Source organism: Microtus oregoni, unplaced genomic scaffold (assembly GCF_018167655.1).
Source record: "Microtus oregoni isolate MIOR12 unplaced genomic scaffold, Mior012 000014F_ref0000157, whole genome shotgun sequence".
NCBI lineage: Eukaryota > Metazoa > Chordata > Mammalia > Rodentia > Cricetidae > Microtus > Microtus oregoni.
In genome coordinates this window covers 46,316,447-46,341,951 of record NW_024543073.1, presented here as the reverse complement: position 1 = coordinate 46,341,951, position 25,505 = coordinate 46,316,447, and the positions used below count along the sequence as shown (strand labels likewise).

Genomic DNA, 25,505 nt, shown 5'->3' with positions numbered 1-25,505 from the left:
GGATAGCCAGGGCTGTGAGATTGGAATAAAAGGAATAAACGAAAACTTTTGAGAAACCTTATTTTTTGCCACTGAAAGTAGATTAATGGAGTTTTATTAATGAAGTTTTTAAGAATACTTTTAAGCAGTTTATGGTTTTTTTTTTTAAGACATAGTTAAAATGAATAAACATTCTCCTTTGCTAATTAAGCCATGACTGTATACTGAGTCGTTTAAGGTGTTCATAGAGCGTATTTCTAATAGCTGGTCAAGTAGATAAATGGATTAATGACCACCATCCTATAAACAGTTCTGAGGAAATTGTTTTAAATATATTTGATATAATAAGTGATTTGCAAGCTGGCAGTATTCTGTCTTTTGTACCAGGAGCTTAAAAGTGGAATTTAAGCTTCTCCAAGAATATTTGAATATATGACAGATTTCATACATGTGAACATTTTAGCAGCGGCCTTCCTTGAGCTGCTGTTCGATGCTCTGAGAAGCACTTCTGAGTAACACTGCATAGACTGCTGTAGCTTCCAGGAGAAAAACTGTTCTGACTTTTGTTACTTCTCTTTTTTTAGGATGTAGAACAAAAGAAGAGTGGAAACTACTTTTTCTTGGATGATTAAATTGAATCTGAGATTATCAATAAGCCATTTACTTACTGGGATTTTTATCATATAAAACTTTAATCAGGTTTTATGGCCCCACATACTCTGGAGTTTGAAGTATGGTTTTCTTAATGTGACATCAAAAGCCAGTTGTATTGTAAATTGTTATTTAAGAGCTTTTCTGTCCTTAAGGTAAAACTCTGGGCATACTTCACTAAAATGGAGATATTTCAAATATGCAAATCACCTCTGGATCTCCATGATCTGTGGAGATTTTCAAGCTCTTTATTATATTCATGTACCATATGCTTACCTACTGGTGTTGTCCATATTTTAAAATCTGTATTACCTGTTTGCTAAGTGTACCAGCATAATGAAATTGCCCTATTTAACAGCCAGTCAAAGACTACACTGCTAAGGTCTGATAAATAAACACCAGGATTATATTTGCTACTTGTTTTCAGTCTGTGACTAACTATATTGTCAGTGTGTAGCTGCTTTCAAGGAACATTGTCTGCTACAAACACCATTGTTAGAAGGTGGATGTTCGTGACCAACTTTTGCATTGTTTTTAAAATTTTGGGGGGGGTATTTTTGAACATCTGTCAAAAATTATTTCGGTACCCTAATTTAACTAGGTTTTTGGGTTTTTACATTCTATAAGATTTACTTTGTAAACATAAATTTATATAATCAAGATGGGAGGAGGTATTTCTGAGTATTTGCTTCCTATAAAACTACTTAGGCTGGGGAGATGGATCAGTCAGTAAAGTGCCAACTTCTCACTCATGAGGACCAGATATTAGACAGTAGGATTCTAATACTGGTCCTGGGAAGGGAAGTCAGACAGATCCTAGAGCAGGGCTGGCCAGCCTAACAGAATCTGTGAGTGCTGTGTTCTGGGAAAGATCCTGTCTCAACAAGTTAGTTAAGTGGAGAGCACAGAGATTTGTATGTATGTATATACATACATACACACACATCCCTACCCCTACAGATATAAAGTCTTTACAATTTGTGACTTAAGTATCTGGATGTTAGGGTTTTTAGTTTTGTTTTGAGACAAGTATCCTGTAGCCCAGGACAACCTTGAACTGAGCCCATTACCCAGGCTTGAATTATGCAGTGCTGAGAATCAAAGCAGGGCTCCTCAGGCTAGGGAAGCACTTTACCAACTGAGCCACCTCCCCAACCTTCTGTTTTTATAGACTACAGATTTTTCTGTTGAGCAACCAAGGGCAACCTTAAACCACTTCTCCAATGAGTGCCAGAAATAGCAATACAAAGTTTCCACTGCTGCAGAACATATTCATTTGTAGGTGTGGATACAAAGGACATTATCCAAACCTTACTAATATGCTGAACTAGAATTATGAGGAAGGTAGATTACAGTGAATAATGGGGCCAGCAGAACAGGAAAAATAGATTTGGCAAAACTATTACTAGGTTATTAGAATTTTAATAATCTTGATTAACTTGATTAATGATAGAAAGTTGTTTTTGACTGGACCCCATTAGGCATTCTAAAATGAATTTATATGAATAATCCATAAATACATATCTGTTGTAAAGCAATGCAAATATACAGAAATATATGGAATAAAAATTTTCTCCCTTCATTACTCTGAGATTGTGTTCATTCTTTCACATTCATTATGCATTTAATGTTGGCATAGGATTATAGTTTAGTATTTTGTTTAAGGATAGGTTAATTTTTTAATACTGCAGACACATGGAATGCAGAGAAACAAAGCATTTACTGATTTAAAATTGTCCTAAAGAAAACAGTTAATCCATTTTAGTTGCTAATGACAAGGTATATTAATAAGACTATTTTTCATGCAAGTGAAATTTGAAAATATAAATTCAGATTATTAAACATTATTATTATATAGCAGTAGGAAAGCCTGTATATAAAGGGTTGTGGTGGTGGTACACACCTTTAATCTGAGCACTTGAAAGGCAGTGGTCAACCTGGAGAGTTCTAGGGCAGCAAAGGATACAGAGAAAACCTGTCTTTGAAAAAAAAGGACTGATATACATACCAACTCAGAGATAGGACAGCAGGCACTGGGTTCAAAACAAAGTCCCATCCCTGAAAAGGGAGGTGGACACCAAGTCCCACCCAACCAGGAAGCTATTTGCAACTGAAAGCTGCTGAGAAAGGGAAAATCAGTTTTCTCCCATGATGTCACTGTGTATCTCCACCACACTCCAGGGCAGACCCCATGCCCAGCAGTCAGCCAAAACAAAAGGCACTCCCTTAGAGCAGGTGCAATTTTTATTAGGTTATTTTGGGGTTTCCAAGACAGGGTTTCTCTCTGTAGATTGGAGGCTGTCCTGACAGTCACTATGTCAACCAGGCTGGCCTCAAACTGAAGAGATCTGCCTGCCTCTGCCTTCCAAGTGTTGGGACTCAAGTCAGGCACTAGCACCGCCCACCTGGGCAGGTACATTTTGTATTAGAGTTCTCTATTTTTGCTTTTTGTTCATTTCTGAGGGAAAAACAAGAATTTGGGTGAGCAAGGAGGTGGGGAGGATCTGGCTGAAACTGGGAGAGTAGAAAAATATGACCAAAACATATTGTACTAAAAAACTTTAAATGGAAAGTGCACACAAGACACCCCACAGGGCATACTGGGTCAGGTGCAGTGCCCAGCAGACCTTCAATTCCTGCACTGGATCCCACCTCACAGGGCTCTTCCCAGTGCCCAAGTCGGGCTGCTATAAATGCCTGCAGCTCCAGGGAATCCATACCACTTGCGTCAAAGGGCACCTGTACTCATACGCACAAGTTCAACATATAATCTTAAAAAAAAAAAAAAAAAAAAAGACTCCTATAGCTCCTGACTGACCCTAGAGCAGTTTCCATCAAGTATCTGCACTGAATGAGCAGTTTTGAGCTCTGCTTCTGAGAAAACCACTTTCCTGAGGAAGTTCATAATTTCAGCAAGAACATGGCAATATTTTTAGTAAACTACTTAATGGAGAACATGCACTTAAGAAAATCATCTCTTTCAGGACCAGTAACAGAATTCAGAGGTTGAACACATGCCTGAAATATACTTGGCTTGTATCTCAATTCCCAAGACTGCAAGAAAGTAAATAGGTTTCAAAGTATTTCAGTATACCTGAAAACCTTATTTGTTTCCAATTTGTTCAGTCTTTCAAAAAAGACTGAACTGGGGGGGGGGGGATGGGCTAGGAGGGATGGACAGAAAAATAAAGAGGTCCATTAGCCTATGAATGTCGAGGTGTTCTGCACCCTGCTTCAGTGCGCTAAAGAGATGGTGGAACTCTAGCTGTAACACCAGTTACCCTGGAAGTACAACTCCACCACTTACTAGCTCCATGACAGGGCCAAAGCTCTACGATGCATAAAGTAAGAAAAATAGCACCTGTCCCTACTGTAACTATGTTCCAGCATGAAAAATACATGGAAATAATGTAATTTTCAAGAGTTTACTAAGACTTATCCTCAGAATTACATGTGATATATTGGGTTACCCAAAGACCAAAGAATCCCAAGCAGAATCGACAGACAGAATTTAATATATGCACACGGTTGTATATATAATGCAGCATCACACCATGTAGGGCATTGACTTGGTTTATACATTCAGATCGTTTGAAACACTTCTTAAGGCTACGAAACAGAACATAGAAAAATAAACAGCAATATATTCAACACTTACAAAAGTGGTATGATAAAGAATATAAAGTACTATTCCTTTCAACACTTCAAAAGATATGTATAGATATGTATATATGTTTTTACAAGTAACATCACAAATGATCACATCTTCACATGCTTATAAGTATTATTGTACTCAGTGTAAGGCTAGGATCATTTTTCCATACATAAATTTTTTTCTAACTTTGTAACAATGCAATTTTTAAACCATTCAAGTAAATTCGACCCCAAAGCTGCTGCTTCTCAGCATTAAGACATGCACCCACCCTCTTACAGGATTTTTCTAAAACTTGTAATTTTAGGGAAAGTGGAAACTTTAAAAGAAAAAAAAAAACTCAATTAGTGGGAAAGCCAATGGCTAAGTAGGAAAGTCTTAGCTCTTTCAAACTGACATACTCAAGTGAGCCATTATAAAGATTTAAAAAAAAAATAAGACATAAAATAGGAAGCAAAATACAGTAAACAGAAATATAGCTTTCTCTTCAGCTACACTAAAATGGATCTTGCAAGTACCCTAAGTGAAAGACAAATTTCACCTCATCTAAAATTGAAGGTAAAATGAGGCAAAATAAATATTGCTAGTTTTCAGGATGGCTGAGTATTTTCTAAACCAGAAATGTTTAGAAATGAACTGTATTGCACCGAGTCAATCACAAGCGAGTTTGCAGTTCACAGGCATTTTAGTTCACCCTTGGGCCAAAGAAAATGCTACGCTCAAAGAATGGTTTGCAGCACATAAACTGTCTCAGCACTGTGCATTGTGGAAAACCTACTCCTGTCAGGTTGTAGCAGCTATGAAACAAACTTAGAGGAAACAACATGAAGGCTGCCAAGGAGTACACAGGGAAGAATGGAGGATGTGCCTTGAGAGGAAGTAACTTGAGGAGACACAGTACTGGAAGGAAGAGGCGGGGTCTAGTACAACTAAAGCACCTAAACAAAACAGATGAGCTTTGGTCAGGGGAAGCGTTTCTTCAATGGATCCCATCATAAGGTTTCATCATTTCCCAATTACAATACAAAGAACTTTTAGTTGTCATTTCCCCCTTTCCTTGTGTAGAATACAGTATGTTCCAAAATACAGTATGACAGGTCAGTTCATGTGAGGAAAAAAGGCTTGCTTGGCACTAGTCTGACCTTAGGATAAGGCAAAATCCCCTGGATGAATTACACCTAAACACATACCTAAAGAAAGAAAACTGACCTTCATACAAGATTGATCATTTTAAAACTACTGAAGTCAGAGGTCACAAAGAAAGTACCACAGGCTAGAGTTCTTTCACTGTTCATTCGTCACATCCCAGAGGTCAGGTAAGGAAACAAGCTCATCAACTTCCCTCAGGAGCTACTAACCACTGTTCTTCACTAAGGTGAGACAGAGCCACTGTAAGAAACCAAGCATTACTCTTTCCTGTCCAATTTTTAACCATTTGCCCAGTCAGAAAAACACAGGACATTGGAAACAGCTACTTCTTTTGGACTCCTGAGACCAAGCATGTATCAAACTTCTAAATCTACTTTATTATATCAAAAGGTGATTTTCATCTTGAAACTACGCAATAAAGCCAATTCTACATAAAAGCACGGACTAAGAAGCTCCTCTACAGTCCTTACCATAGTCCAGCCAGATACTGAAGCACCACAACACAGAACCTTCACAACCATTCTAGCTTAGAAGACAACAAATTCCTTTAAAATAGGTTCTCAATTTTTTTCAGCACATCCCAGGCTATAAAATTTTTACCTAGCACCATCATTAATAAAATGTTATCTTTCAAAGTGCTCTCTAAAGTCCTATGTTACAAAATTTCTAAATGCTAATCACTACTCAAATCAGCAGTTACACAGACATGAGGGTATTTGGAACAACACAGAGGTAAACAGTACAGTGGAGCTTCACTGAGCCTAGCTGACAGCCAAACATTCCCACAAGCATCAGAGGACCCAGAAAACTGTCTGCTTCCATTTGTCATATTCAAGTTAACTGTATTCGCTTTTAAGTAATCTGCCCCCCAAAACAAAAGCCACATCTATTTCTGGTTAGGTATATTACACAGAACATGCAAAGAAAATCACCACCATACTACTAATTGCATAGCATTCAAGCTGCCTGATCACAAGGTAATTGCAACATTTAAAAAAAAAAAGGTAGATTTTCACATTGATATATACGAATAAGAAATACAAAGTACAGTTAGTTTCACAAAGTAACACAGATGAGTGAATACTGTGTTAACTTGTCTGAGTCCAATCTCTAAATGAAAACAGAACACAACATGCAAAGGAGCCTCTAGTGAATACTGCAGACCAAAAAAGCAGATCAGACACAGCACTGATGGGGAAGAGCTACGAAAAGCAAAGCTAAGCCACCTCTAGCAGCATCCTCTAGAAAAACTAGAAGTCACAATCACGTTCTTTTTATACAGTAATTCCAGCTATGACAAGTTGAACATGCAACTGTAAAGTGATAAAAATAACCAATGAGCAGGGAGGAAAACACTCTATAGAGAAGCCTATCAAGTTAAAAATTTCAACATTTCTCACAAAATATTTAGAATCTGTCAGTGCATTAGTGTTAAAGTGGCATTAAAAACCTCTGCAGTTTTAACAGATGCAGATTATTCTCAAAATGCATAGCATCTACATTCCTTTCGGGTAGGCACCATGATATTTACAGCAGTGCTAAGTTCTGGATGGAAACAGCGTCTCACCGGACTTCCTACTATTTCTTAAACATCTATTGTATGCAATCTCAAGGTCAACAAATACTCACCAAAATTCAAAAATATACCCTATGGATATTAAAAGAACTATATACAACAATTCTGAGACACAGGTTAATAGGCTGCCTCGTGTGTAATAGTAGAGAGAAGACGTTATTCAAGTTTGACAGATACTGAGATGAAAGGCCTTTGGGTTGGAAGCATATTAAAAGACAACAGTGTTTGAGGCTGAGAACTGTTTGAGCCCAGTTTATGACTAAGGCATTGCATAATAAAATATACATTTCTATTTGGTGCAATGTTACGTTTTGCAATCTATAGTGTGTTGAATGCTTTACTTTCTTGTCACTTCAGTAAACGCTAAAAGCACACATTTCCAATGTTTTAAAATCAAACTTACACCAGAGGAAAAGAAACAAACACTATGTCTATGTTTTATAATTGAGTTGTTTATAAAAAAATACTTGAAGTCATGTTTGCTTTTTATGGGGGCAGTAACCCAATAAACAGATTCTGAGTAAGAAAAAACACAATGCCAAAAATTCATCTACCCCTTGAACTCATGTCCAAAGTTTCATCCTATTCTGGAATAGGAATTAAGGGTAAATGGGGAAGGGAGGAGATAGTTCCAATTTGGGTTTTTATTTTAATGTTTTTAAAGCCTTCAGAAATACTCCACCTACGAAAAGGCTTCAGCTCTACAATACGAGCAACAACTAGCCATTAAGTGTGCTGTCCCCTGTGGCCATCTCCCACCCCTGATCTCCTCCTATCTCCCCTATATGGGCGTCCTCTAACATTTCGATGGTACTGAAAACCTTCATCCCGGCTTCTGTTAGGCTGCCCTTTCCAGGACTCCTCACCTCTCACATGTTGATATCCACCTCTACCAGAAGAACCCCAATCACTTTTGTATTTCCTGCTTCCATAAGTTTGATTATAGAACTGCTTGGGTCTGCCACTTCTCAATATATTAGACACTTCATTCTCATCTTCTGAACTCTCTTCTTTTGGTCTTTGCAATCTATCCACAGAGTTGGCCCCAGGGCCAGCTACATCAGCAGCAGCCTTGGGATCTTTCATTTTCTCTGGTTTTTCTTTCACACTCTGAATGGTCCTCTTAGGCTCAAGTTCAGCAGACATGGTTTCTCTCTCTCTGTTTAGAATCTGAGTGGGAGGATGAGCCTTTCCCTCTGTTCCAGGAGAACCTGAAGCCAAAGCAATGTCTGCCTTTCGTGTCTGGGATGACTGTTCCACTCGGCCTTCATGCTTGCTGCTCACACTTGCTTCAACTCTGGGTTCCGGAAACTCACCCACTGCTGGGACAGAGTCACATTCTTTAGACAGATCTAGATTCTCCAAGGGCAAATCCAGTTCCCCTTTCTCATCAGAGGGCAAGACAATATTCTGCCTCATGACAGGATTTTCCACAAATCCCTGAAATGGATACCCATACCAAACATGAGGAAAGAAAGGAGGTGCAATAGGAACGGGACCTAAGAACGGGTTAGGTCCAAAGGACGGTTGTGGGTACATGTTCTTGCCACTTAGTGATTCTTCATATTCAGCATGAAGAAGTTGCCCGGGATTCTCAGACTCAAGTTCAGGTTGGTAAGACAATTGTCCATGACCTTCAGACACCTGAGACGGAGGGATAACCAGAGGTGAAGAGAATGCAGGAGGACCAATCTCTGCCTGTGGCATCTGTCCATTAACACTGGCCTCGGGATGCATAGAGTAGTGGGCATCAGGACAAGGACAGTCACTTTCACTCTGAGCAGGAGGGGCTTCTTGGAACCAAGTATTCTGAGGATACACAGGAACAGGGACCTTTGGGTACATCCTACAGGCTGCCATGTAGGCCTGGTGCAGAGGATACAGGTAAGAATGTGGGGCCCACATAGGACAACTATATGCCTGAAAGACAAAAACAGTAAAAAAAACAAATACTAGAGGTTAAAAAGCTGTCTTTCTGAAAGTATTTAGCTCAAGCCAAGTCTCTCATGCTTATAAAGATTATATACTCTAAGCACCAATACAAGATGATCAAAGTGACACACAACATGAAAAGAACTGGAATCACGTCACTTCATGACCCTGACTGATCCCTGGGTTCAGACCTGATGCAGGTTAATAGGAAGCATTAAGACAGCCACCAGGAGTTTAGTTTGGCCTACTCACATCTTAACTCTAACCTGCCAGGAAAATGCTAGAACAGGACATGTTCTCCAACAGGACTAATAATTCTAGAAGCCCTCAAATTAATCCAATAACCAAGAATTAACAAATCAGACCTATTAGCAGAGGATAAAAAAAGCTGGCTACTGGATTGGAGCACTTGATAGCTTATATTTACAGAACTACAGTAATGAAGTCAAGTCAAGACAGCAAAACGCTGACTGACATGGACAGTGAAGCTCTGCAGTCTCTTTCTAAGGAAAGCGATCCCCCCAACCACCACCACCACCAAGGCAAGTTCTGCTGTGATAGTGAGAGAAGTCCCCACCTTACAGAAAGAACAATGCTTTCTATATATATGTCATCACTTCCTCCAACCGTCCCAATGGTGGCTTCGGAGACACCAACTGGTTTGCAAAGGATGACACACCTAAACTGGCTAAAGTACTACTTCAAACTAAGAGCTTTCAACTAACTCCCCATCAAGGACATGCCCTTGAGCAGTCCCTTCAAGGCCAAACCATCATGAATTAAAAGAACAAGCAAGTAAAAACTACAACCCGTTCCAAAGACAAACATAAAAGGTAGCATGTAGTAAACCTTAGATTATCAATCAATTAAGAATTAAATACTTTAAATTTTACTGTTGATAGTGATAAGAAGAAAATTAATTTTAAGGATAAAATATAAATACCTTTACACCAAGATTGAAGAAGAATCGAAGAATGTTCTTATCTGAAAATAAAAAAATTTTTTTTACTAAAACTACATAGTCAAAGCTTTTCTTTCCTTCATTATCAATCATTATAGCTCTAGTGACAAACTCTCCTGCCAGACTGCCTGTAGAGTAAAACACAAAAATGGAAACAGCCAAAATCCAGGCTGTTCCTAGGTAACTCTGGATTCACTACACTTTTCTCTGCACTAAGATTTAGTCCCTAAATAGCTTAAATTTAGTCTACCTGACTAAAATTCAATCTGGGAGAAAACTCAGATGAACACTGTATTTTTCATATACTATAGGTGGTTTCAAAAAATTATGAAAACACTGGAAAAATAGTAAGACTTCTATAAAGCAAGCCAGCTATTATTAGTGCATACTTATTACCCAGAGCCCAGGAGAGAAAGGGCAGAAAACAAGCCCCAGGCAGCCTGGGCTGTACAGTGACACACGACCTACAAAAGAAATTAAAGCCCAGAAATGATTTCAAAGCTGTAGAATTGTTTCTGGAACGGAAAAAGAAAAGAAAAAAGGTACAGGACAGGCTTCATTAAGCACAAAAACTCATTTTCTATTAAGACCAAGCTAACTAGAATAGGCCTGAACAATCACATGGTCCTGATTTAATAGCCAAATCTCTGCTCTTTGCTGAGTGAATCCCTTCTATGGCTTGGTAAAAACCAGAGCTCTGACTTCTACTTCTATCTTTCCATTCCTCACTAAATCTGTTTGTGCTCAGGAACGCATGATGAAAGTGGAGGCCTCACCTTTAGGCAGGTCCTCGCCGGTCTGACACAGTGAGTAAGGTGGTGCAATGGCTCGGTCTCCCTTCTCACTACAAGGAAACCCAGGATAGAGTGGGTCTTGATAAAGGCTCATCGTCTGAGGCAAAGGCATCAAGGGCTGGTTAACTGCCTGAATTGACACAGGAACTGGAGAAGGTGTTAAATGCGCTTGTGACACAGCAGCATCGGGTCCAGTTGTCTGTGTCACTGACAAAATGGGAATCTGAGCAGGGACACCTAAGAAAGATGAGAACAAAATAAACCCACTTTCCTTTGGAATAAAGCTTGCATTAATTTCATACTACACAACTTGTGCACCCTGTAAAGCATGCAGTGAACAACCCACAGTACGTTAGGACCAATCCAGGAACTATGTTGAGCCAGTGTCTTCCAACTACAGTTCCCCAAAACTCCATTTAAGGTAAAGGTCTGTGTAAAGAGTCCTAAAGGAGATGTAACAGTATGGCCTACACAGCAAACACAGACTGTGGCCAACAACAGAGGAACTGGCTCAGATATCACAAACCCAAGATTATAAAAAGCATATCCTAACGACCACCCATCACGCAGTGCGGTTGGTCCTCTAAAATCACGTCAGGAGCCCTAACAGGACCCACATTCACACTTCTGCTGTAGTCAAGTTCTCACTTAACAACTTGAAGCCTCTCATTTGAGAGGAAGTTTTTTAGCTGGCTGGAAATTTTTAAAAAATTCTCCTCTAACCTGTTGGTCCGAAAGTTGTAGGTTCACTTGGCCAGGCTGGCACAGTGGCTGGTAAAGAAGGCACCGCAGGAGTGAGATGGACTTCTGGAGAGACTAAAAGGGGAGCTGGATTTGACAAAGATATATGTTCTGCTGGCTTCTTCAAGAATGGGAGGGAAAAAAAGGAAAAAAAAATCATTTTTCTCTGACACAAATTGTAGTAACAAATTTATCTTGAGTGAAGTATAAAACACCCTACTATAACATTAAGCATTTAACTGTTCAGGTCAGTATCAGAGTTCACCAGCTGACAAATATCATGTGAACTCATTTCATGTTAACAGATTCCTAGTGCAAGTCACAGGAAGAAACAACAAAAGCTTTTAAGGCAAGTGAACAAAATCATAGAAATTCCCTTTAAAGTCGTAAGGTTCCTTTTAAAGAAAGATTCTTACATAAAAATTTTTAAAAATATACTTAAGTACATTCATTTTATGAACACAAAGTATGTTGATACAACAGTAAGTATCTACTCTTACATAAGACCAAGAACCAAAATGTATGCAGAAACTGAAGTGTGTTTATTTGCTTGGCAAACTACTGGTATTTTTTAAATGTATATGGAGTAATTCATTGATAATGATGTAGATAACTTCTAGAAATATTAACAATAGAAATTTTATCTTCTTAATTTTCAAGCTGAACTAGCTCAAAATTAACAAGAGGTGCCAAACACAAAACTCAAATCAAGACACAAAATCAATTGCAGAGATTGGCTATAGAATGTAATTCCATAAACTTTTATAACATTTTAGACTAAACAGAATGACCAAAAAAAATTTAAGCACCTATATTTGTCAGAAATGAATCCTTCCATTTACAATGTAGATGTTTTCACATACAGAGAAAAGAAGTCCAGAAAGAAAGGAGCTCTGCTTGCCTAGTGCAGTAATGCTGTGGGATAATGCTTTTGTACTCTGTAAAGATTGTCACTTGTATTGGTTTAATAAAATGCTGATTGGCCAGTGTCAGGCAGGAAATATGGATGGGACAACAAAACTAAGAGAATTCTGGGAAAAAGAGAGTCAGTCACCAGTGAAATGGAGAGGAGGCGAGATAAGAATGTCTCAATGAGAAAAGGTACCAAGCCACTATGGCTAAACACAGACAAGAATTATGGGTTAAGTTGTAAGAGCTAGTTAATAATAAGCCTGAGCTAATAGGCCAAGCAGTTTATAATTATTATAATCCTCTGTGTGCTTCTTTGGGACTGAAGGGCTGGGGGACGAGGTAGGACAGAAACTTATATCTACACAGTAACTTACTTGTTCTACAGGAGATGGGCAGTCTACTTTCTTTGTCTTAGATGGTGATGAAACTCTTGTACATTTATCATCACTGACCTTTGGGAGTAAGAAAAAGTTACACTGTAATTAAAAAAAACTCCATTCTGGGTAACTGGTTGCCTTTCAAATTTAAATTTGATCGGAGAACCTGATCTGGGAACCCACTCCCACTTAATTTTGTCTGCACATTGGTTTAATGTCACATTACTGGAGAGTTTTTATATGGGACTTCAAAGAACATAAGTGACTCCTTTACAACATCACTATATAGAGAATAAACACAGGCTGAGTGTGGTGGTGCATGTGTTTAATCCCAGCACTTGGGAGGAAAGGGCAAGAGGACACCTGTGAGTTCAAGGCCAGTCTAATCTACACAGGGAGTTCCAGGACAGACTGGGGCCACACAGAGAAATCCTGTCATGAAAAACAACAACAATAATAATAAACACTGTTTTGCAAGTTAAGATAGACTAACATTAAAACTTTTAAGGCCAGCCAGGTATGGTGGTGCACTCCCAGCATCCAGAGGCGGAGGCAGGCAGATCTCTGAGTTCAAGGATAGCCTGGTCTACAAAGCAAGTTCCAGGGCAGCTAAAAAATAAATAAAAATAAAAATAAAAGAAGAAGAAAAATTTTTGGTGGGGATGGCTCAGCAGCTAAAGTAAGTGTCACCAAGCCTGGAGCCTTGAGCTCAATCCCTAGAACTAACAAAGGCTAACATAGCAGGAAGTAAGTGACTCCTGCAAATTGCCCTCTGCTCTCCACACATACAGCATGGTGTACAGACACGCATGCACGCACATTAAATAGATAAATGTTTTAAAAATATTTAAAAACCTTACCTCCAGTGTGCTTGACTCGGTTTTTTTATCCACATAAGTATGGCCACGTAGGGAATCTGTAACAGATTAAGAATAAGAAAATTAAGGAGCATCAACCATCATTCAGATTTAAATAGAGAAAAACAAACACTGTCTTAGGTCAAATCGATGATTCTGATGTCAGATATAGCTTGACAATTTTAGTCTTTTCCCAGTAGTGATCATTCTTATGCACAGTAGATAATCCTCCAGCTGACGTCTGAAACTGTGAAAGGCAACACAGTTTCTTATACTATGATTTTTTTCCTGTATTTATAAAGACAGCCAAAACTAATATCGAAGTAAAACAAAACTACAAACAACTATTCTGTAACAAGTTATGTGAGTATAACCTCTTGCAAAGCCCTCTTCATTTAAAGTATTCTGACTTTTTTTGGCATACTCAAAATGATAACATCACTACTATGCATGACGGAAGCATTGCTGGAACACAAGCACTGCTACACCCAGTCAAAGTGATATTCATGACAGCTACAAAGAAATGTATGTGCCAGCAGCATACACAGTATGGTAACACTAGCCCTTTACATGTGAACAGGAAGAACCAGTGTATCAAAAGATACAGCACTCAATTTGACTCTTATAAATTTCTGGAATCCTTCGTTCATTTAGGATTTCCAGACCACAGTTTACTTATATACCTAAAACTGCAAAATAAACAAAACCACAAATAAGGCAGGAATTACTGTATGAAACTTGGCAAAAGTGTCTTCAGTAATGAAGTAGTATACCTTTGTCCTTCCGTTCTTCTGCATCTGTTCTCCGCATGCTTCCTTTTCTATCCCTTGCATGTGAAGACTTCCTCTGGACACATGAGTTGCTATTCTGAGGGGACTGACTGACTGATGGGCTCTTTAAAATAAAGTCACACTTTGCATTACAAACATGAATACAAGTTCTACAAATAACATTTATACTTCTAACCAAAAATCTCAAAATTCATAGCCATATATTCTTAATACTTTAGAATCTAGTTGATAGGTAGTTATGGATATCATCTAGCATCCATATTCAAATATATGCTCTAAACTAAGTCTTTTACTGAACTAAAGTATCAACTAATCAGATTTATCAGACTAAATTAATAATTCATGTATCATTTTAAGAAATCACACTGACTAAATTGTCCTCTTGCACTTAATATTCTTTGCACAAAAATAACTTCTCTACCAACCTTCCTAGGGTCCCTTGGGAAGGGAAATATAACAATCAATTAGCAAGTATCACTGAAGTGATAAAGAGCAAATCCTCTGAGGCCTGAATGGCCCAACCATATCATTGGTAAAACAAAGAGAAAAGAGTTAATTTGTTGGTTTGGGGTTTGTTTTTTTTTTTAACCCCATTTTTACAAAACAGGGTTTCTCTGAGTAGCCCTAGCTGTCCTAGAACTCACTTTGCAGACCAGGCTGGCCTCGAACTCACAGAGATATGCCTGCCTCTACCTCCCAAGTGCTGGCCATAACTGCCCAGCTAAAGTTGAATTTTAAAGATAATTTATCATTGAAAGTGCTAGATCCCTGTCATAACACTCCTAATCACACAGCAGGAAGGAGGCTTAGTGTTCTATTCCAGTAAACAAACCTAATCCACTATTAAATCCAACACCACACCAATCTAAATGTAAAGTATAGAAGGTTGAAAATAAAAATTTAACAATGAAATTTTATAATCTATGACCACATAACAAGAGCACTTTTTTCTCATTCACGAAGGACAAAACTTTGAGTATAAGATTAAGTAATTAAAATTAGCCTTACAGAATAGCTATGTAAAAACAACAAATAAGACATAAAAGGAATGTCTTTAGTACACAGAGAGCATCTATCACGCAGGCCCCTCTGACTTGGTACGTTTTGCAACCCTCCCTAAGCTCCAGACTGAACTGGTCCAGATAAGCTCTTTTAAACGGAGCTTCTTCCTCACTGAAGACAGAAGACTGAACTTGTGCAGCTTGGTTCTTGTCCCTGAACAGTGGAGCCTTCAACAGCATTCTTCCTTGTTTGTTCCATTCACTATTACCATTTGATATCATTTACCAAGACTTACAGACCACAAGCACAGTTCCTATGATAATCAATTAAGCCCTCCTATATATAATGTCAACGAAACCCTCACCTACACTGTAGGAAATTAAGGCTTACTAGGCTGAGAAGAGCCAACCTGTAGTCTGTCTGGTGCTGATCACGTCTAGACAATGAGGGGTGACCATGCAGTGTCAAAGGATTGGAGCACCTGGGTGCTGGGAGGGTATGTAAGATTCTCCCATTGTTAAATAAACGAGTCTGCTATATGCCTTCTACCTGACTTTGTCTAAGATGTTGACACTGCCTTCTCACTCCCCTACTCTAAGTAAGACGTTAGGGCCCAGCAACTCTATATGGCAATGGCTTTCCTTTCTGATGGCCCCAAAGCTAAGGAAACTGAAGGCAGAGTCATCGCTTTCATCAGAAGTATCTAGCTCAGCCCACAGACTGACAAACGGAACAAAACAAATCCATGTGCTTCTTGCTTACACTAATATGGTACTAATGCACATGTCAATGAAGTTTATCTTGACTATTCAGAAAACCTTGTAAGAGAGGTCAACTGCATTCTAAGCCTTCTCCTGCAGGCTCTGCTTGCAAATACTACATCCTTGGTCTGAAAGGAAATACTTCTCACTGTCAGGTGAACAGGTGAATCGCCTACTTTTTCAACAGTATCTTTAGTCCCGGGGTTAACTACATAAAGGCTTTACTTGTACTGCCCGTCCCTCCTGTCTTTTTATCTTGACACAGAATTTCACCAAGATGGCCTTGAATTCAGGGATTCTTGCTTCTCAATTAGCCGGGATTATAAGCACATAACCACCATACCAAGGCTCCCATAACCTTTAAAATACTTTCAGTTAAAAAAAATTAAGTTCATCATCATTTTGATACTACAAACTGTGTATCAGGAAAGACTTCTTAAAGTTAACCTTTAAAATTTCTACATACGTACAGATAGGGCAGGAAAAGCCTGTTCATCCCGGTTCTGAATCTCATACAATAAACGAGACTCTTCAATAGCTTGTTTTTCTCTGCGTTCTTCTGGGGAGAGGCCAAAATAGTAAGATTCACGACTCACGTGATCAAAATCCTCAGCTCTTTCACGATCAGGTTTCCTGTCAAATAAAACATTTTTTTTTCAGGAAAAAAAAAAAGAGGCAAATATGCAGAATACAAAAATGCAATGATCTTTTCTGCTGTACAAATATTCAACTAAACAACCACACAACACTTTGAAACTTAGGACAGCTAGCAACAAAATCAGCACTTAAAGCTACTTTACAAAGTTAGATAAAACTGACAGTGGTGCACAATAAATTGGAAGTTATTTTACTCACTTATTTAACTCACTTCCTTCTACATGATACAGAAGTAACTGAATTTTTTTCCTGAGTGCAGAAATATAAACACTGTACATATTCCAATACTATCATAAAAATTTACTCTGAAAAGAAAGATGAAGCTGCAAATGGCTTAAGGTTTGTCACCAAGCCTGGAAATCGGAGTTCAATACCCAGAATTCATATGAATAAAGGAGAACAATAACACCTACAAATTTTCTTCTGACATCAGCGAGTACAATGTAGCCCATATGCACCCAAACAACGAAAGTTAACTAATTAAAATGTGAAGGAAAAATAGGTTTAAGAGAGGAAGAGAAAGCATTCTGATTTCCTGTTCTAAAGGCAATAACCAGATGAGACACAAAGACATCCTAATTACTGGCTACAGCACCAAGAAAAGCAGAGAACTGACAGCAATGATAGGTGTCAGACTGGGATACTGTCTGCCACTGAAACCTCAAGGGAACTTTGGTAAGAGAGGACGATCATAAGAGATGCAATAATGCATTTACTAACAACTCTAATATTCATATATGGCTTGCAGCAATTAAAGGTAGTATGAAGGGCTGAACATGGCTCAGCAGTTAAGATGGATGTCTTGCAAAGAAACTAGGTTTTGTTTCCTAATAGCAACACAGCAGCTGACAACCAATTTAACTCCAGTTCTAGAAGATCTTATGTCCTCTCTTCTGATCTTTTCAGGTACTAAGTGTGCACAGACACTGCACTTACTTATACATGTGCTTATACATAAAAACAAACATTTCTAAAAGAACAGTATGGATACTATTTCTATCATTTCTATCACTTGTATAAACAAGAAATCATTCATAAAATTCAAAACTTAAAAAAAAATTGAGATTGTGGATACTTTCCCTGCTGATGCCTGGTCAAATTACACATCTATTCAATGGAGCACTTGCAACAGTAACAAAATAAGGAATTTTATTATATCCTTTTATTTCAGGCCTTTCAGATCCAAATACCACCCAGATTACTTTGTATTTATGATTACTAAAACTTCACATTTTAAATTTGTAATTCTGTACAACGTAACAAGAAAGTTGAAAATAATGTTAAGTGGTCTTGGGAGGGATTTAAACGGGAAAATGGGGACAAAGTGGAATCAAGAAAGATTTTTAGATAATACAGTAGCCAAGAAATTCCAAGAGAACCTGCATGTTTCTAAATTCCCGTGAAGGCAGAAGTGCAATCAGCAGGACTTATTCTCAAGATCTCACCTACAGTTGTCTCTAGTACCACAGACTATCACGTAGTGAGAACTGGAGTTTCCCAGCAAGATCCTCCTCCATGGTTATACTGTGATACTATCCACCTTTTTGTTTTGTTTACAGTATCAGCTAGATAAGTACTTTCCTGCTTGCATGGGCTACTGGATTCTCTGTGGCTATTTCTTAAATATTTCTGGTTGTCCTGTTCCCTGATAGAATTAAAATTGCTCAGAATTAAAACTGCCCTGAATTTTGAAGATTTCAAATCGTACGGAAATAGGGTTAGGTTTAAATTTTCAGAAGTCAATGGCAACTGTTAATAAACTAGGTTGTTTTATATTATATACTTCTTTTACCCTTGGTCTAACATAAATGATCACTCTGTCAGGGGGAGAAGTTAGTAGAGGTTCACAAGAGCCTATCCTTTACTGAAGGTATATTTTACAGATTCCAAACTAAATAAACCAACCAGCATGCTTTAAAAACGTGTTAACTTCAGAATGAAAACCAGAATGTGTTAAATTGGGGAAGAGGTTTTGCTTTTGTTTTCACAGGAGAGAAGCTATAGATACCCTCAATATTCAATTCTAGCAAGAGAGATCTTTTGATTAGAAAAGGTGATAGACAATTCATCAACTGATGTTGCAATTCAACCTGATAAAAGGGAAAACTCAAATTAGGTGTTTTTGTCTTTCTAGGAAAATATAAACATCCAACTGAGGGACCTAAAAACCTTTGAACAAATAAAGCATTGAAAAAGTAAGGGAGAACCATCTGGGGGGAAAAAATACCAAAAGTAGGAGTAATCTGGCCTAATGTTACTTCCTACAGGATAAAATTTCATAAACCTTTCAAAATGTCTATTTTTGCTGGTCTCTACATAACAAGTGGTCTTTAAGTAGTTCTGACTCAAAAACTAAAGCTGGCTTTTGGAGTTGGGCTGTGGCTCTCTTCTTTTTAGGCCCAAGCATGTTTATTAAAAGAAAGTTCAAAGTCCCTGTCTTATATCAAGAGATACCTGGTATGCGACAGAAGAAAATATTATATTGTCACTAATCTCATACCCCTCAAATCATTATGATTCCTTAAAACTTTTTTAGATATAAGTATTATCTAAAAATTTAACTTCCTGTTTTAAATTAACAATATTATAAAGTACTAACTTAACTAATGCTAACCTTAGGTTTCATGTAGCTTCCTGTACATGATTTCAGGCTTGAGTCAGAAGCTTATATTTAGGAACTGAGCCTAGATATCCCGGATGTATTTAACAGATCATGGTCCTCCTTTAACCACCATAAGATTTACAACTCATGACAGTATGAAGTGAATGATAAACATTTCTAACAATCTCTGAAGTCTCTAAAAGAATGATAGGGCCCCACAATAACGATTCTCCCCAGTTTGTGATAAGCCACTAAGCCCAGAAACACCACCCAAAGATCAACTTTGGACTACAAATTGCTAAGCGTCCCCTAAAGATGGCAGTCACCCTCCCGACAGAAGGAAGTAATTTTGAAAACACGACACCCACATTCCCAAGACACGGGGTAGATGGTTTTTGGTCTTTCACTGGGTTATGGATATTTGTCATCACATAAGTGGGGTTAGTTACCAGTTGTCATCATTGGGTATGATCAAAAGGGGGGAGGACAGACAAGATAGGATAAAAAGGTACATTACTGAATCTACTTTGAAATTTAAAAAAAAAAATCAACTAGTAGTTTTAAATAATTTACATTGCTATAGATTTTTGTATACTTATACAAATTTAAGGTTATTTTTGTTATACTGTATGTATGTTCCTACTTCTGTTTAAAATAGTTTTGTATATAGTTACAAATTTGAAGTTACTGTCCTTATACTGTTTCTATTTTTTGCTTAAGGTATTACCTATACACCTTCTTGCCTCCTGTGGATCATTATTCTTCTGGCCTCAGTGGTTGAGAGGTCCCACAGAGCTACCATAAACATTTGCCACACTTTAAACAAAATATTCAAAAATAAAGGCTTATTCCTCTATAGTGTTATTTTTTACCATTTGGGAATTCTATCAGTAATACTTTTCTTTTAAGTTTTATGAGATAAGATTTTTCTGTATAGCCCTGGCTGTGCTGGAGGTCGCTTTGTAGACCAGGCTGGCCTTGAACTCAGAGATCTACCTGCCTCTGCTTCCTGTGTGCTGGCATTAAAAGTGTGCACAACCACCACCTGGCAATACTTTTCAATACTACATTATAAACAAATACCAACAAGAAATTGTAACAAAAAAAAATGACTATAATAAAACACATACAATGCCTCTCATGACTTCTACTTCTCTTGAATTCGGGAAGGTTACCTTATGATCTGTGAGGGTGTCCTACTTAGATTCTTATGCTCACTGGAGGATTTTTGAGACTGGGACCCTGAAGAATGACTAGAGAATGCATGCTGTCTTACACCCGAAGGAGGATGCTGTAGTCGAGGAGGTAGTGCTGATGGGGCTTTTATTGGCTTGCTTAGACTCTTTGGCCCTCTGTAATCCGTATCTGTGGAAAACACAAAACGATCTCACAATTTCCCTGGCATAAATTAACAACTCCAAGTACTATCATCATAATCTTATAAAACTTTGTTATGAATTTACCTGAATTAGACTTTTTCATCTTCTTTCCTGACACTGTGTTCCAGCTTTCTGGGGGAGGGGGCTTGAGGTTCTTCGGTGTATGTCTTCAAAGTAAATGAAATCTTCATTAGTAATAATATTGCATAGGAACACGGCTGGAGAGTGGGCTCAGTGGTTAAGAGCACTGGCTGCTCTTCTAGAACCAGGGTCCAACTCTCAGCACCCTGGCTCATAAAGGTCGTAACTCCAATGCGAGAGGACCCAATACCCTCTCCTAGCCTCCTCAAGCAGCAAACATGCATGCACTGCACTTAACATGCCGACAAAACACTACATCTTTAAGAATCAACATTAAAACACATATCCTGCATTGATATTAGAGATTTTCTATCTTCAATATTTCCAATTTTAGCCAGGCATACTAGCACATGCCTGGTCTACAGTGAGCTCTAAAACAGTCAGGTTTATGTAGAACCAGTCCCAAAAAAATAAATATTTATATTTATTTTAGAGAGAGGAAAAAAAGAGAAAGGGTAAATTAGCAGATGCTACATATCCTTAATCCAAGCCTTCCTGGAGGCAGATGCAGGTCTATTTCTGTGAGGCCAACCTGAACTATACACAGCTTTCAAGACAGGCAGTGCAACGAAGTGAGATGTTACAAACAAAACAAAACAAGGTTCATTAAATACTAAGTAAGGGCTAGCTGAGGTGACCTTTAATCCCAGCAATATGGAGGCAGAGGCAGGCAGATCCCTGAGTTTGAAGGTAGCCTGGTCTACAGAGTAAGCTCCAGAAAAGCCAGGGTAACAGAGAAACCCTGTCTCAAAAAAGCCAAAAGAAATTAAATATAGGGAAGTAGTGATATTTATATTGGAGTTTGCTGTACTATATACTTTACAGTCATATATATTTAAATTTGTTTTTTTAATAAAGATTAAGGTGTAGTTTATTACCTTTTCCTCTAGTAAAGGGAGCAGTAATTCAAACATTTTTTTTTTTTTTTGGATATTACTGACACTCTTTAAAAAAGGTTTCACTATGCAGCCCTAGTTCACATCAACTTTATCTACCACTTTGGCCCAGGAAATCTGCTTGACTCTACTTCCTGAGTGCTGGGTTAATGGCATACACCTCCACACCCAGCCACTGACAAACTACTGACTGTATATAATCCTGCACCTAAGAAAATAAAAAGGAATATGGTGCCTGTTCTATAACTCCATACTTTATAAACTCACCAACTTATGGTGTTCTTTAAATTTCTTTCTCAATTGATTTTGATGAAGAATATATTTTAAAATATATATTTTAAATATACTGTAGCCATTAAAATTAACGAGCATTTCAGAAAATGTACCAATGAGCAAAACATTAGATTTAAACTCAAACTACTGTGTGTGCTTGTATGCTGCCTATGTGTATGCTATATGTGTGCATGTTTCTATCAGGTTTTTCAAGGTACACCTCCAATAAACCTGAAGTTCATTTTACATGGCTAGCTGAGCACCAGGGATTCACCTACTTCTGATGTCCAATACTTGTGTTACAGGCATACACAGCTATGCCTGGCTTTTATTCAGAAGTTAGAGATTAAATTGAGTTCCTGCTTTTGTTGCTGTTTATTCTCTTTTGTTTGGTTAGTTCTATTTTTAGTTCTGAGTTTTGCTTTTGCTTTTATTTTTATTTTTTTGATACCCCTGGCTTCCCTAGACCTCTATGTAGACCAGACTGGCCTTGAACAAGTTGCATACCTAGCTTCCTCTGCAAGGAAACCAGTATTCATATTTGCAGTAGGCTAAATCAAAGAGTTTTAGCAAACACCTTGGCTGAAAAATACATACTTTTTTCCCGGTTCTTCTGATAAAACTGGTCCATTCTCAGAGTGAATGCCATGACTATCTGCATTAGAAAATTTTCCATTATGATCCAATCTAACCTGTTGAACACCAAAAAGAAAAATCAGACACCCGATTCTTTTTAATACATACATCAGTAGCTCATTTTTAAATGAGTTATAAAGTCACCTATATATCATTTCAACTGCTTATGATTTCAAATAAATTGAATTCAAATAAAATGGATAAAGACCCAGCACTCGGGAGGCAGTGGCAGTAGGATCTCTGTGAACTTGAGGCCAGCCTGGCCTACAGAGTTCCGGACCAGCCAGGACTATACAGTGAAACACTGTCTCAAAAACAACAAGGACAACAAAAATTTTACAAACAAATTTCAACATTAGGATGATTCTACTTGTGTTTAGCATAAATGAACTGTAAAATCCAAATAATGAACAGTCAAATTTTAGTTGATGGTTTCTTTAGAAAGTAAGATAAAGTCACTTTCTCTTTTAGTAGAAATCACTTACGTGGCATTTATCTCCAACTTCATATTGTAATCCAGCAGCAATGGAATAATCACGTTTCTGTTGAGCTGTTAGTTAAAAAAAAAAAAAAATCAATAAAATACCAACTTTATCTTCTTATTTTCAAGTGCTACAAGGCAATTTTACAGAACATTCAGTTTAACTTACCTTGTTTGGACTTCAGCCAAATTTCATACTCCACATTTCTATAGACTGCTGGGTTGAGCGACTTAAGAACCTTTCTGGACAGAGGAAGGTCAGCCACATTCCCATTGTTCTCTGGGTTCTAAATAAACAATGTCAGACTTCCAATCAACACAGAAATGCATTTAAAACATTGTTTCAAATATGCACAAAAGTAAAACAACAAAAAAAAAACTTAAAAAAGTAGGAAGCAGCAAATAAGTTCCTTCTTTTCTTTCCTTTTTTTCTTCGTTGTTTAACGGTAAAGCTTATTAGCACACTCCAGCACCAGGAACCGCTGTGTGATGTCATGTAGCCTCATGGAGAAAAGGATGAGGAAGGTGATCATCAAACAGAAGAGGCCAGAAGGGCATAGGAGGAGAACTGTTGCTTGCGAGACAGTACAGCCAATCAAGCTACCAAACACTGTTCCAAAGCAAGTCCCTGGCCCAGTCACACCAACTGAGGCAGTGTCAGCACCAATAGCATGGTGGGCCGTGTCAATGCTGGAAAACAACACTGGTCCTGAATTCCCATCTGGCCACTTTGAGAGGGGAGCGGCTGCAGGAAAGCTGTCCAGACACAGGCCTGATTAGACCCTGGTCCAGAAGCAAACCAGAACAAGCAATGTCTTGGTGGTCTGCATTTTTCAATCTCCCAGCTTTAGCCCTTGGTCTCAGTGCTGAGCTCCCCCAAATTAAGTTTCTTACTAACATAGCAACGCCAACTAAGGAAAATGCCCATAAAATTTGGGGCTTCTTATATACTAAAGATTAAGTTAAAAAAAATACCTCACTGCCTGAAGGCTTAAATCCATTCACATCAGTAGCAGCAGTACTCTTACTCCTATAAAGGAACAAAACACCAATTAGGAACCGAAGTTATATTTGCATACAATCAACCTTTCTTTTGTTTTGTTTTGAAACAAAGTTTCTCTGTTTAACAACTCTGGTTGTCCTGGAACTCACTTTGTAGAGCAGGCTGGACTCAACTCAGAGATCCCTGTCTCCTGAGTACTAGGATTTATAGGCATACATACTATTTACTGTTAATGTAATCAACTTTTTTTTTTTTTTTGAGACAGGGTTTCTCTGTGTAGCTCTAGCTATCCTAGAACTCACTCTGTAGACCAGGCTGGCCTCAAACTCACAGGTGTGTACCACCACCTGACATGTAATCAACTTTTAACCTCAAATAAAACACTGCAGTCAACTACATATTAAAATGTGAGGCTCCAGTAAGTTCTTAAGTTTTAGTATACGCAAATATATATTACACATATATAAAGTGGGTGTGTGTGCATATATAAAAATCATATTTATTACTATTAATTCTTACTGGCTTAATAAAAACAATAGGGGTGGCAGGATGCAGCATTTGAGTGAGTAGAATAACAATCTACAAAAGATTCAACATAAAACTTTCTTAAGTATTAAAAACTTTTACAAAACTGTTATAACCAAATTATACCATTTAATAAAAATTTGTAACAGATGTCTAAAGAGTCATAACCATTTTCTAAAAAATACTTCCTGTTCCTCAGTACAACCAAGGAACCATCATCAGCCCACTTTTCATTCATTTTCTCAACAAGTATGAAAGCCTACTATGTGCTGCTCACTACAAAACTGTGCCTATACAATCCAGGTACAAGTAAACACAAACTAGGTAAGCAGTCAGTACATAAGAGCTACTAAGTACTACAGCAAACGAAAGGCAGCGAGCACAGCAATGTAAGATTAAATACAAAGTGGGGGAGGAAGGTCTTGCTGAAACAGATGCCTTTGAATAAAGACAGGTAACAAGACAGTATATCATATCTAGTACTCCATACAAAGGAAGAGCCCAAAGTTGACAAGAGGCTGAAGAGGAAAAGGGCCTAAGTAGCCCCTACAGTATCAACTTTGCTGTCCTACTTCTCCTCAAGAAATCGACCTCTAAGTTTCAAAATAACCTCCAAATATTCACAAAAGGGAGCAAGAGCCTGAAGTCTAGACCAGAAATCACTCATCATTCCAAGTACACCTCAAGATCCAACAATACAAAGGTGAAAATAAAACCTAGAGCATATTACACCTCTTTCCTCCTAGTTACCTGATGGAGGAGGGTCATCTTTCTATC

General features: G+C 38.0%; 2 protein-coding genes across 7 annotated transcripts in view; one reads left to right on the top strand and one right to left on the bottom strand.

Moving 5' to 3' along the window:
- Abce1 (ATP binding cassette subfamily E member 1) overlaps window positions 1–2,221 on the top strand; it is a 28,916-nt gene extending 26,695 nt beyond the window's left edge. Inside the window, exon 18 of the mRNA XM_041663370.1 lies at window positions 564–2,221. Within this exon, the coding sequence (XP_041519304.1) occupies window positions 564–611 (48 nt within the window). The 3' untranslated portion in view covers window positions 612–2,221. The remainder of the gene's footprint in view (window positions 1–563) is intronic.
- Window positions 1–25,505, bottom strand: part of Otud4 (OTU deubiquitinase 4) — a 67,227-nt gene that overhangs the window by 20,911 nt on the left and 20,811 nt on the right. For 2 of the 6 annotated variants that reach the window (XM_041663368.1, XM_041663369.1), the window contains exons 8-21: window positions 24,176–24,230; window positions 23,370–23,487; window positions 23,205–23,269; window positions 22,681–22,775; window positions 20,858–20,940; window positions 20,570–20,780; window positions 16,606–16,768; window positions 14,355–14,475; window positions 13,585–13,640; window positions 12,722–12,799; window positions 11,418–11,556; window positions 10,677–10,931; window positions 9,883–9,923; window positions 7,874–8,927 (exon numbers count right to left, since the gene is read on the bottom strand). In XM_041663368.1, coding sequence (XP_041519302.1) covers window positions 7,874–8,927; window positions 9,883–9,923; window positions 10,677–10,931; window positions 11,418–11,556; window positions 12,722–12,799; window positions 13,585–13,640; window positions 14,355–14,475; window positions 16,606–16,768; window positions 20,570–20,780; window positions 20,858–20,940; window positions 22,681–22,775; window positions 23,205–23,269; window positions 23,370–23,487; window positions 24,176–24,230 — 2,534 coding nt within the window. Of the gene's footprint in view, window positions 1–2,533; window positions 2,606–4,127; window positions 8,928–9,882; window positions 9,924–10,676; window positions 10,932–11,417; window positions 11,557–12,721; window positions 12,800–13,584; window positions 13,641–14,354; window positions 14,476–16,605; window positions 16,769–20,569; window positions 20,781–20,857; window positions 20,941–22,680; window positions 22,776–23,204; window positions 23,270–23,369; window positions 23,488–24,175; window positions 24,231–25,505 lie in introns of those variants that run through there. The other 4 variants (XM_041663367.1, XM_041663365.1, XM_041663364.1 and 1 more) reach the window with 4 other exon arrangements.